This window comes from Trachurus trachurus (genome assembly GCF_905171665.1).
Source record: "Trachurus trachurus genome assembly, chromosome: 1".
NCBI classification, from domain to species: domain Eukaryota; kingdom Metazoa; phylum Chordata; class Actinopteri; order Carangiformes; family Carangidae; genus Trachurus; species Trachurus trachurus.
In genome coordinates this window covers 27,312,253-27,325,884 of record NC_139891.1, presented here as the reverse complement: position 1 = coordinate 27,325,884, position 13,632 = coordinate 27,312,253, and the positions used below count along the sequence as shown (strand labels likewise).

General features: G+C 41.5%; 1 protein-coding gene across 1 annotated transcript in view; it reads right to left on the bottom strand.

Moving 5' to 3' along the window:
- The window catches only part of myo15ab (myosin XVAb), a gene marked incomplete at both ends in the record, with an annotated part of 60,394 nt that overhangs the window by 16,013 nt on the left and 30,749 nt on the right, over positions 1-13,632 (bottom strand). The window contains 13 exons of the mRNA XM_083975978.1: positions 333-428; positions 570-651; positions 1,657-2,079; positions 2,812-2,876; positions 2,990-3,058; positions 4,081-4,192; positions 7,564-7,637; positions 7,723-7,796; positions 10,289-10,480; positions 10,641-10,713; positions 12,160-12,338; positions 12,741-12,847; positions 12,939-13,067. Coding sequence (XP_083832104.1) covers positions 333-428; positions 570-651; positions 1,657-2,079; positions 2,812-2,876; positions 2,990-3,058; positions 4,081-4,192; positions 7,564-7,637; positions 7,723-7,796; positions 10,289-10,480; positions 10,641-10,713; positions 12,160-12,338; positions 12,741-12,847; positions 12,939-13,067 — 1,675 coding nt within the window. The remainder of the gene's footprint in view (positions 1-332; positions 429-569; positions 652-1,656; positions 2,080-2,811; positions 2,877-2,989; positions 3,059-4,080; positions 4,193-7,563; positions 7,638-7,722; positions 7,797-10,288; positions 10,481-10,640; positions 10,714-12,159; positions 12,339-12,740; positions 12,848-12,938; positions 13,068-13,632) is intronic.

Below are 13,632 nucleotides of genomic sequence, written 5' to 3'. Positions count from 1 at the left end.
CGGCTTTTTGAAAACTGTGTAAACTACATAAGAAGAAAAATAATAGAAAGAGGAAGAAGATTAGAAAACAGACGAAGAATAGAAAAAGAGTACTAATAAGAATAGAAGAAGGAGAAGAATAGAAAAAACAGGAAGAAAGACAGGAAGAAGGAGGAGAATAGCAAGAATAGAAAGATTAAGAAGAAAGGAGTAGAATAAAGAGAAGAATAGAAGGAAAAATACTAAGAAGAATAGAAAAGACAGAAAGAAGGACAGGAAGATCTGGAATCAATATAATGCAAATAGTCCTGAGAGCAATAAAACATGTAGAAACATCTTTGACCTCCACGTACCCTGGATGCCTTGACTGGGGACGACGTGGTCTGTCATCCGAGCCGAGTACTTCACCACCTCTCCAGCAGGGGGCGGAGGCGTCGTCGCCACTGGGGCTAAAACACACAAACACACACACACACACACACACATAGACACACACAAACACAAACACAAACACACACAGGCTTTAACAAGCTGCGCTCTCTCTTAGATAAGTGTGTCAGTTAAAGGGACTTTCTGCTTCTCTCCGTTACCAAACTTCCTGGCTGGTTTGTCCCGGTCGACGGGGACGCCGGGAGCCTTCCTCCGGGGGACGCTGTCCTTACCTGACTGCGCCTGAAAGAGTCACAACGTTTTGCACTCAAGGTTTTTTTTTTCTCTCCAGATATTAAATTTTTGGTCACTTTGAGCGAGGTTAATGCCAAAGCAAGAGAGGGGGAGAAAAGGGAGGAGGAGAAACACACACTCAGCACATTTTCTCTTGTTACACAGAGAGAGGGAGAGAGAACAGAGACATGGAGAGAAAAACTTGTGGAGGAGAAAATCTGCACTTCAGCCCGATGATGTCATCTGATTGATTCATCATCATGTTGCACTGAGCTGCAGGCTAAATGTTCGAGTTTGACATTTAAATGGTTTGGCTGAACAAACTTAATATATTCCATAATTTATCTTCCTTTACTTTTTTTTTGTCTTTTTCTCACTTTAAATCTGTATAATTGATTTTATGTTCTATTTATTATTATTTTATCGTACTGCTTCATTATACAACTTTTGATTATAAGTGTTAAGATAATGTGCAGCTGTAAAAAAAAGAAAAAGAAAAAAAAAGAAAAAAATGTATATGAAGGGAAATGGATTTGTCATGTTACCATTGTGAAAAAATAAATAAAAATTAAGTAAAAAAAAAAAAACATCACAAACTATTAAATTAAAATACTGACTAATACGAGAGAAGTTCGCTCCATGACGTTCAGGAACAGCTGTAACGTCCTGTTTAACATCTGTTTGGAGGTTTTCGTCTCACTTTCAATACTTGGGTGTTTCCTCTGAATGATTAGACAGAGAACTGAGTGCACTTCTCATCTTCTGTTGATGTGTTTTATGTAAGATTTGCTTTGTTTTTTCTTCAACCAGCTGCTGCTCATTATCTCCACTACACAGTTTTCATTTTTGTCTTTATTTCTCTCCACGAAAAGAAAAGAAAAGAAAAGGAAAAAAAAGCTCATTTAAATCTTAAATAAGCTGCATCTGTTGGCTAAAGTTTAAACTCTGCAGAGCTGAATCACTGTGCACCATGTCAGCTTGTGCTGTAATCTCACACGTCTCAGAGTTACTGACCTGTGCAGCAGGGTTCGCTCGTGGCTGTGCCGGCGCCGTTTTGTTGGCGGAGCTCGGCCGAGGTTGGGCTTTGGGGTGGGCGGCCTGAGGCTGCGGCTGTGCTGCGGGCTCAGCGGGGGGCCGAGCTGGAGGCTGTGATGGAGTTTGTTCCGGTTGAGCGGTGGGCGGAGGGTAGGGGCTCTGCGGGACGCCCGCTGTGGCGGCGGCGTAGGGAGTGGGAGTGAAGTTGGCGTAGGGACTGGGTGGGATGTTGGCGTACGGGCTCGGGGGCAAGGCCGCGTACGGGCTGGCGGGGGCGTACGGGCTGAACGGAGGAGGATGGCCGAGCAGGGGGCTCATGGGAGGGCTGGTGATCGGGGAGGTGGGGGGGCTCGACACCGGGCTGCTGACCATGGCCATGGCCTGCATGGTCATCTGCTGCGCCTGGAGAGACGAGAAGATGACGCAGCGAATCAGAAAAAGACAGAGCAGTGGAACAAATCAACAGACAAGAGGGAGAGAGAGAGGGGAGGGGGGGGATCTTGATCCTGATCTGGGTGTCAAACCTTCATACTGTTGTACTGTGAGAATAGAAAACTGTCACAATAGCATCAATAGTATCATATTAGTTTGTATTTATTGATTTTATTCATATACAGTACCTGAGGTTTTAGTTGCGTCATGGAGAAAAAACAGCAATTCAAATATCCACACTTCTTCAGCAGCATCATCTATGTCAAGTATGTCATAATGACTTTATTAAATCAATAAAGTTCTTTATATTATGGTGCTAAGCCCTCCTGCTTACAGTAAGTTTTATCTTATTACACTTTCCGTGTAATAAGATAAGCGTTTAGGAGTTGCTGGATTGTGTATTTGATGAGTTTGATGAGGGAAATCAAGAAATCCCATGAGCCTCCGTAGCGTAGCTCTGAGCAGCTTGTGGCTCTGTTCCGCCGTTCTAAAAATAGCTTGCACCGACAATTAAAAGTAACGAACCTACTGCTATGACTATAGGGATTATGGCAATGGGCCAATTTGCCAAAATGTTGAACTATCCAATGCATTAAAAAATATGAGTAAATATTCCTCCTGTATTTCTGAGCCTTTTCAACTCAGACTGGGGGGAGGAGAGGGGGTAAGGGGAGGGGAGAGGGGGGAGGAGTGGGGGTTTACCATGATGATAGCTTGCTGGTTCACGATCGCCTGCTGCTGCTGGGCCAGAACCGTCTGTTGAGCATCTGGGGGGAGGGAGGGGGAGAAACACAGTTAACAAGACACAGCGACGGGGGAGTTTGATGTTTGATGAGTTTTATTTTCCCCCTCGTGTCTCCTGCTCATGCTCGATACGAACCAGGTGTTACAGGTGCAACCGCGGCAACAGGAGGCGACATCACACCTCCCACAGGAAGCACTCTGACAGCTGTGGACACACAAACACACAGTATGTGTAAGTCGGATTTAATGTGTGTTTGCTTTTCTGCACTCGCTTCATGTCTACTGTAAAAGGTGAACAGTATCCAAAGAGCAAAGATTTACAGAAACAACATGATACCATGATGAGTGTGTCTGGGCTCCTCTAAATGGAGGCATTTTGCCCCTAAAAGTTGAGACAGTGCATGTAAATTTTTCATCTACCTACGCAAATGCAACCAGCAAATTTGTCTTTTTTTTGTTGTTGCCTGTTTTGTTCTTTTTCAAACACTGGTGAAACATGGAAAGGGCGACTCAAAGAATCTGAAAGCTGTCATTACAGGCGTCAGGCCAATGAGGAGGATCATGAATGAAAAGGAAATGTGAATATTTGCTTTGCAAGTCGATTTATGGTGTGTACCCCTACATTTTCTGCATGGACTCCTGAAATTTTAAAGGGATAGTTCAACATTTTGTCAAATTGGCCCATTGCCATAATCCCTATAGTTTTAGGAGTAGGTTCTTTACCTTTAGTTGTCAGTGCAAGCTATTTTAATGCAGAGACTGCTTGCCGAAAAACTGCCCCCAACAGGAACGTGCATCAGCGGTTTTGCATGAATTTACCTTGAAAACAACTCTGTCTGGTAACGTTCTGTTATTATCTCATAGCGTGGTGAATGTGCAGGTCACAACTTGTCCATGAGAGCGTTTTGGAGTTGTTGGATTGTGTATTTGATGAGTTTGATGAGGGAAACCAAGAAATCCCATTAGCCTCCGTAGCGTAGCTCTGAGCAGCTCACGGCTCTGCTCCGCCGTTCTGAAAACAGCTTGCACCGACAATTAAAGGTAATGAACCCACTCCTAAAACTATAGGGATTATGGCAATGGGCCAAAATGTTGAACTATCCCTTTAAGTTAGTAAAAAATGTTCGTCTGGAGCCCTGTGTGTGTGTGTGTGTGTGTGTGTGTGTGTGTGTGTGTGTGTGTGTGTGTGTGTGTGTGTGTGTGTGTGTGTGTGTGTGTGTGACTGACCTCCAGGTGGAGGTGGGGGCCCGGAGGTCCGACCCTGCTGCTGCTGCCACCCCCCTCCGACTCCCCCGCCTCCCTTCATCCGGCTGGAAAGTCGTGCAGCTGATTCTACTTCCTGTGAGGAGAGCGAGACTTTTTCAAACTGAAAATCTGATCAAACATGAATGAATAAAAGAAAAAGGTGTTTTTCTGAAAATCTTGATCCTGATCTGACATATTCAGCCCGGGTGTCCAACCTTTATACTGTTGTACTGTGAGAATAGAAAACTGTCAAAATAGCATCAATAGTATCATATTAGTTTGTATTTATTGATTTTATTCATATACCTGAGGTTTAGTTCAAATATCCACACTTCTTCAGCAGCATCATCTATGTTAAGTATGTCATAATGACTTTATTAAATCAATAAAGTTTATTATATTATGGTGCTAAGCCCTCCTGCTTATGTTTTATCTTATTACACTTTCCGTTCAAAATACATTCAAAAATATGAGTAAATATTCCTCCTGTATTTCTGAGCCATTTCACCTCAGACTGGATACTTTTCTGTTTATTTTTCCTAATTGATGAGTTTGTATAATAGATATCAGTGAACGTGAATGTGTATTATTAATCTATGTGTATGTGTATAGTATATACTGTATAGTTTCTTATTACATCATATTTAATTTGTGTTGTTTTCTTGGTTAATACTTGAGTATAACATGATTTATCCCTGCTTCAGGCAAGGAGAGTGATTGCATAGAGGTGTAGTATGAAGTCTGGACGGCCCAACACCTGAAATCTGGTTACGGATGTTTGGCTCTGGAGAAATTAAGTCATGTTGCCAAAGGGAAACTAAATAAGTTCAGGGCAAATATGGGACACGGATATGGGAAAGTGATCCGACTGAAATTAATTAATGAATTTAGATTGACCGAGTGACAGCACTTGGAAACTAGCATGCCTCCTATAAATAAATATGACCAGTAATGAGGGGGTTGTTCACAATGTTATTTTCCCTGTGACTGTACGTTTTCTATGCTAAAAACAATAAATATACTGTTAAAAAAAAAATAGAATATAACAAGTATAAAAGCTATGTAAAGTTAATAAAGGAAATCAACAGTAATTGTATGCAACTACCATTGTTGAAAAAAACTAAATAGAAATCAAGAATATCAAAAATATAATTACTTCACTTATAAACTTGCTGCATACACAAATATATTTTTCAGTCCCGCTGTGATGTCATGATAGTTGCCACTGACTATACCAAGATGGAAATGTGTTTTGAGCTGGTGAACAAACAGATCATCAGATTAATCTGCAGCAGTGGTTTGAGAAGCGTCTCTGGTCGATTGAAGACTGTTTTTCTTTTTCTTTTTTTTTTCACCAGTAAATATTTGATACTAAAAGGATTTTAGCGGCATTATTTATTGATTGGCTGCATTTGTGCTCCACAGTTTGTCGCTGAGAGATAAAATATGTGAATAATATTAGTGTAATGAGAGGACTTTGGCCTGTCGGATCAGAGAAATCCCCCCGTTGCCTCTTGAGTGTGCAGCGGCTCCGTCAGAAATCAGCCACTGACCCATAAATCCACTGGAGTGTGTGTTTGTAGGCCATGTCTCATTAAATAGTAAGCCCTTCATTTGCCAGAGTGTCAGTTCCTGGTAAGCAGATCCGCGCGTTGCCTGGGTGGGAAATCACCGTGGCGATCTCGTCGCTGTGACAGTTACGGTAACTGGGTAACGTAATAGGTTGCTGGGTGGCAGAGGTCTGTAGAACACATCTGATACATGCTAATTCCTGTCAGCCACATCCGATAGCACGGCTAACGTTCACCACGTCGCCGTCCCGGCCGAGGACGGACGGCGCCAACATGGCACCGGCACCGAAGATCTAACTCTAACCAGCGATCATCATCTGCTGCTGCTCCTGTCCTTTCTTTTTATAACAGAGAAAGTGTGAGGTTCATGGTGGAGCCAGTTGTGTCACTGCTGCTTCACAAACTGAAACTAAACACTGAATCTCAGTGGTTTTAAAGGGATAGATCAACATTGTGGCAAATTGGCCCATTGCCATAATCCCTATAGTCATAGCAGTAGGTTCGTTACCTCTAATTGTCGGTGCAAGCTGTTTTTAGAACGGCGGAGCAGAGCCGCGAGCTGCTCAGAGCTACGTTACTGAGGCTAATGGGATTTCTTGGTTTCCCTCATCAAACTCATCAAATACACAATCCAACAACTCCAAAACGCTCTGGTGGACAAGTTGTGACCTGCACATTCACCACACTATGAGATAATAACGGAACGCTACGAGACAGAGTTGTTTTAGAGGTAAATTCATGCAAAACCGCTGATGCACGTTCCTTTTTCAGCAAGCAGTCTCTGCATTTGCCTCTAAAACAACTCCGTCTTGTAACATTACATTATTATCTCATAGCGTGGTGAACGTGCAGGTCACAACTTGTCCACCAGAGCGTTTTGGAGTTGGAGCGTAGCTCTGAGCAGCTCGCGGCTCTGCTCGGCCGTTCTAAAAATAGCTTGCACCGACAATTAAAGGTAACAAACCTACTGCTAAAACTATAGGGATTATGGCCAATTTGCCAAAATGTTGAACTATCCCTTTAAGACCTCACAACAAACACTTTGTCTCTACATCAACCAGACAAACAACGAGAATCTGACTGTGTTAAAGAGAAACTGTCACAGAGTTTAGACTGGATGTGTTCGCACTGTATGGAGACCTCTTCTTTTTTTTCGTTTTAAGGAGCTATGATTACCATCTTGATTTTGAATTTAGGTCCTGAGTATTTAAAATTTTAATTAATTCTGAATGAGCTTCAAATGCTGTGATATTGCTGTCTTAATTGTTGGTTTGTTTTTTGTTTTGCATTTGATCTTTTTGAATGGATTGGACACTTGGTGTGTATGTATGATGTGTATATGCCTGTATACATGTTTATATACATGAATAATAAAAGAAGGGGTAAAAAAAAAGAAAAAAAGAAAAGAAAACAAGGCTCAGTCTGTAATTCTCTGCATCTGGATTCATTCATTTGAATCAATACCTCAAAGTATTATACCACATGAGGTTTTCTCAACTGCTCTGAAGGACAAACTTCGTAGTTTTGGGACCTTTACTTACAAAACATGACGCACACTAACGCTCATGCCGAGGCTGAGGGAGGCTGGAAAAATCATGTGGAAACATCTGGATCTGGTCTTAGGCTTTGATAAACTTGTATTTTTTCCCCCATCTTTTTAATTTATGCATTTATTTTGTTTATTCCTTGTCTTCCTCTCTGTCTCTGTTGCACCAAAAGTTCAATGAAAATATCAAGATATATATATATATATATATATATATATATATATAAACTGTTAAAAGGTTGACTGCATTTCAACTTGGTGGCCAGATTCACTCCAGAGAAACTGAGCTGTGCGTCCATGTCGTGTGGTCAAGTGTGCCAGACAGTGCGAGTGAGTTATGTAACTTACTCCAGCTCCGTCAGACAGAACAGGGTCAAACAGGCTGTCGAGATAACGATCCATCCCTCTCTGAGGCTCCATGTCTGAGGCAGAGGAGGGAATCAAACTTCATTATCTGTGATCAACATCAATGTGTATCAGGGTTCAAATGTTTGCTTTAACAGGCACCTTGTCCATCAGAGCCTGGTATGGCCGAAGACATGACATCATCGTGTAGTTCAAACCCTCCTCCCAACAGGCTGCTGTAAAACGAGAAGACACAACTATCAATGTGATAACAGTGTAAACAAGTGGTTAATAACGTCGGTTTATTGGTAGTGATAAATACAGTAGTATAAGTAATCAGCTATGTTTGATGCCCTCAGGACGGTGCTATCTACTGTTATTTATTCTTCTATTTATGCACTAATTACTTATTTTCCTCATCGTGTTCCCCTGCTAGGCCACTATTTGCATTGTTTGCACTTGTGGTTGTGATTATTCAGTTTTTGTTTTGTTTTGTTTTTTCTGTGCTTGTGACTGGCAGATTGTGAACTAATTTGCCCTTTCGGGGATAAATAAAGTTGTTTGTCTTGACTTTGCTTGACTTGATATACAACACTGATTTGTATACCTTTTTTAAGTTGATATAATGATCTTGTTATAAACAGTTGTTTGGTAATAAACAACCATCCCACCCAGAGGTTAAAGGGATAGTTCAACATTTTGGCAAATTGGCCCACTGCCATAACCCCTATAATCTTAGCAGTAGGTTCGTTACCTTTAATTGTCGGTGCAAGCTGTTCTTAGAACGACGGAGCAGAGCCGCGAGCTGCTCAGAGCTACGCTACGGAGGCTAATGGGATTTCTTGGTTTCCCTCATCAAACTCATCAAATACACAATCCAACAACTCCAAAACGCTCTGGTGGACAAGTTGTGACCTGCACATTCACCACGCTATGAGATAATAACAGAACGTTACCAGACAGAGTTGATTTTGAGGTAGTTTCGGGGGCAGTTTTTCAGCAAGCAGTCTCTACATTTGCCTCGAAAACAACAAGAGCGTTTTAGAGTTGTTGGATTGTGTATTTGATGAGTTTGATGAGGGAAACCCAGAAATCCCATGAGCCTCCGTAGCGTAGCTCTGAGCAGCTCGTGGCTGTGCTCTGCCGTTCTAAAAATAGCTTGCACCGACAATTAAAGGTAACGAACCTACTGCTAAAACTTTTTTATGATTATGGCAATGGGCCAATTTGCCAAAAAACTATCCCTTTAAGAAGCAATATTACCATTAATTTTTGTTATGTCATGTTTTTGGGGCTCCACCAGTTGGAGGTGAATGACATATTCACTCTCTTTTTGCTCTGTGTTTGGTCTCCTCCACGCTCTCGAGGGAAATATCTGACTCTCTAAGCTGCTCACTGCTGCTGTGTGTGTAGATAGAGTGCAGGCAAGGCAGCATCCAACACAAAGAGCAAAACAGGCTTCAACTCTGTGTTTTATCCTCAAGTTATTCACTCCAGCTTCCAAAAATACAGACACAAAAGATCTTTGTGATGCCCACTTAACTCTGAAGTTGAGTGTCCAAAGGAAAGAATCAAAAGCTGAGAGAAATGAAGCTCAAATGTGTCTGGTAAAACAAAAAATACAACAACAAAAAAAACAAAAAAACAGCTCAAGCTGTTTGAGAATCACTCTTTAGTTTTGAGTCTTGTGTTCAGTCCTCAGGCGCAACATTGACTTTGAAGGCTCTTAGAAACACTGGTAAAGAGTCTCTTTATAGGCGGCACAGGGTGTTAGAGGAGCGAACAGAGGCTTTCAGGCCAATAGTTCCTTGTTAGTTATCTATAAAATCCCAAAGACTCAAATGCTCAATAAATAGAGTGTCTGACTAAAATGGCTCAGGATGTTAGAAAACAGCTCTGATGCGTTTGAGTCCGATCCATCCAGATGAAACATCCGGATAAAAGACGAACGGAGCAGAAGTGTCTCTGACGGAGTAAACTCAGCGTGTTAGAGGACTGACTGGATGTTTTGAGAATGTGGGTTCAGAAAAACGTTCAAGTCCAACATCCAGAGTGACGACTGAACAGCGCTCAGAGAAAAGCTCCTGGTGCTCTCATTAGCGTGGTGGATCCGCTTGCTGCACAGAAATGCTGCATTTTTGCAACTATAATAAAACATAATCACTCAAGTATCAGACTTCTGCATCATTAGCTACTAATATACATGATACAAACAGTGTTTATAGTTATATCAGTTATCTCTGAATAGCTTGGTCACTGCAGTGCAACACTACACTGCTTTAACACTGTGTATGATTATATAACATGTAAAGCAAGATATTTACATGTTAAAACAGTTCAATTATCGACGATGTGAAAGAAATCAACAACAACAAAGTCTTTGTAAGTTTTCATAGTGTCTGTGTTACTGCAGAAGGATCCACTGCAGGATATAAACACAGGCCATCGGGTTTGCAAGTCCCCTCTTGCTAATTTTTAATTAACTTATAGAGCAAATTAATTAAATGTTGGTTAATTCATAATTAATTGTGAAAAATTGCATTTATTTGGGTGTTGTTTCTTCCTTTCAAACTGAGAAGAAATATTGTTGCTGTATTTAGTAAAGGGGGGAATGTGTGTGTGTGTGTGTGTGTGTGTGTGTGTGTGTGTGTGTGTGTGTGTGTGTGTGTGTGTGTGTGTGTGTGTGTGTGTGTGTGTGTGTGTGTGTGTGTGTGTGTGTGTCTCTCACATGCTGGCGTTGGGCCGCACTCTGCTGGGTTCCTGTGCAGAGATGATGAAGTAGCTGCTGTGTTTGGGGAAGTCAGCAGGGAGCTCCAGGTCCGACATCAAATCCAGGACGTAGTCTGAGCCCTCCAGCTCCACCCACTGAGCCGGCTCCTTCAGCAGCACCGACCAGCCTTGACGGCCCTCGATTACACCCCTGAAAACACACACACACACACACACACACACACACACACACACATATAGAGATGACGTAACCTTTCCACTTAAGTGTCTCTCTTAGTTTCCCTTTTGTCCACATTTCGTTGTAACGTCACCCACGCACTTGAAGCTCATGTTTTACAGTAAGACGATACCTGTGTTGTAAGATATCTTTGGCCATCTCCTCTCCTGTTGTCCAGGAGTGTAGAGGACACAGGAGGGACACGCCTACAGAAAGACAGAGAGAAAGAAAAAACACATAACATAAAACAATCAAATCAGATTCATCTATGTCTGCATCTAAAAACTAAGCCGGTCCCGGTTCTGTTCTGTTCTGTCCTGTCCAGGTCTGTCCACAAAGATTTCACAGAGACGCCTTTGGACACAAGTGAACCAGAGCGAGTATCAGATGTTGTCTAATCCTCAGTGGACACAGAAGACAGATTAGCTGGATGAGAGGGAGAAATGAGAGATAGAGACAGAAACCCTGCTGCCATGCTGAGCCGCGCACACACACACGGTGACCGGGCTCAGGTACAAGAGGTCAGGCAGGGTCAAAGGCAGTCGATATAAATACTGAGGCCTCTGACTCGGACATCTATTAAAGCTTTCCACTGTAGACCTGCGCTGCGTCAACATTAGAAGATTAATGCAATAAAGATACAGGTTCTTGGTCGCAGGAAAAATTACATACATCTATGCACACATCCTGCTTCATCCCTAGTCTGTTTTATGTCATTTTCTTTTAACCTTAATCTAACCGCAATGTCATGTGTAAATTAATGTCTTTTTCAAGAGGGACCTGGCTTGAATAGCAACAGAAAATGTTTAGCTGACAGTTTAGTAATTTAATAATAATTCACTCCCTCGTAATATTCAAAAAATATTCAAGGGAAGAGAGGGGAGATGTGAGCTAAGAGTGAAACTTAACTTAAAACAATACTACATAAAAAAGCATATGTATCTCTGTGGCTAGTATGATAGAAAGCTATAAACAGGATTGATTAATTGGGTTTGATTGCAACTGTAATACTGTTTACTTATTTATTTATTTTATTTTTTGGCTTCATTTGTTAATTATCGGATACTTGTTTCTTTCTATGACTCTGAAACCACAAAGAGCTCTAATGGTTTTACTGAAATAATGAATTAAAGGGTAGGCATTTATAACCTGGATAGCTTCAGCCTACGCCTTTTCGATCTATTTATGAACTAGCTGAACTAAGGCAGTGGTTCCCAACCTTTTTTGGCTCATGACCCCATTTTGACATCATACATTTCTGGCAACTCCACAATGACCGTGATCACAGCCGTCAATCAAGATACACCAGCTCAGATATTTTTATATGCTGCATTTTATTTGGACTCGATTTATATTCGAGAAAGTGAAAACATAGAATACAGTTGTTTAAGATTGTGTGTGGTGTTTTTAATCATAATTTTAAAAAGAATAATAATTAGTTAAGTTTTTTTTATCAATTACTAGACATTTTAGGCGACCACATTTGAACGCCAGGTGACCCCACATGGGGTCCCGACCCCAAGGTTGAAAAACACTGAACTAAGGATTGTATTATATTATATTAAGGTTGACTGATTGTGATTGATGCTCGACTGTAAACAATTTGTGCACAAGATCGAATAAAGAAACTACGACTACTACTAAAGTCTCACCATCGAAGCAGTAGATCTGCAGGAGAGTGTGAGCCTTCTTGCGGTTGGCGGTCCACTCCAGCAGACAGGGCGGGTACGTGCGGACGGACTCCGGCCCGACGTTGAGCCGGTGCAGAGCCTGAAGCAGACGGTGCTGACACACACAGTTGTAGCCCTCCGGCCCGTAGTCAGACACAAACCTACAGTAACAACAACAACAACAAGGATGATACAAACAGTAACAGAAGCGACTGAAAACAGAAGTAGACACAGAACATCAGTTTCCATAATTACAAATATACATGGTTATATATTGCACATTGTTTGTTCTTCTGTGTACTTTTCATTTATTTTCTTTCTTTCTTTCTCCTTTTCACTTCTCTCTGCACTGAACACTTGTATTTATTACTTGTATGTATTTTTTGTATTCTGTACATGTGTGTTCCTCCGTATTTGGTTTTATGTAAAGCGTCTTTGAGAGCTGTAAAAGCACTGTATAAATAAAATGTATTATTATTATTATTATTATTATTAATATGTAGGAAAAGTCAAACAGTGGATGGTCTCTTTATCTTTTCATTGCCTGTGTCGGAGTGTCGTACTTGAGCAGGTACTTGGCCAGTCTCTGCGAGGGCAGGAAGACAGAGAGACAGGAGGAGAGGAGGAGCCAGCCGCGCTCCGAGTTCAACAGGTTAGGATTCCTCCACGCCTGGTAGAGACGAGCAGACACAAATGAAAGTACGGAGAAATAATAAAACAACGTTACTGTATGTGCTGCCGTTTCTACTCCACAGTCTCACCTGATTGGCTATCTGGGCCAGGATCTCGTCCCGGAGGCTGGGATTGGCCAGTCCCCTCTGGATGATGTAGTTCCCAAACAGATTCTCCTGAGCTCCGTTCAGGTCCGGGTCCCCCATGAACCGAAGTATCTGTCACATGATCACATGATCTGATTTACGACACGTACCAGGTACAGTAAGGCAAGGCAAGGCAATTTTATTTGTATAGCCCATTTTTACAAACAGTTTGTCTCAAAGGTCTTTACACAGCATCATTACAACAAAACTCCATGGAAAACCCTTTTAACAGGGAAACAATTGGAGAAGGAGAGGAGCCTAGGATCCCTAACCCAGGATGGACAGACGTGCAATAGATGTTGTATACAGACAAGAAAACAGTTTACAACATGGAATATAGGAAAACATGGAAATCAAGAATTTTCCTTGAGGGGCCATGAGTTACAAACTTGTTCTTTCTTATATAGTGTAATTATTTACAGGACACTACCAGTCAAAGGTTTGGACACACCTTCTCATTCACTGTTTTTCTTTAGTTTTATTACTTATTACTACATTGTAGATTCAAGCTGAAGACATCAAAACTATGAAGGAACACATAAGGAATTATGTAATAAACAAAAAAGTGTTAGCCGCCTTTTACTTTGATGTCAGGTTTTTGCACATTTTAGATTCTCTCATCAGCTTCATGAGGCCT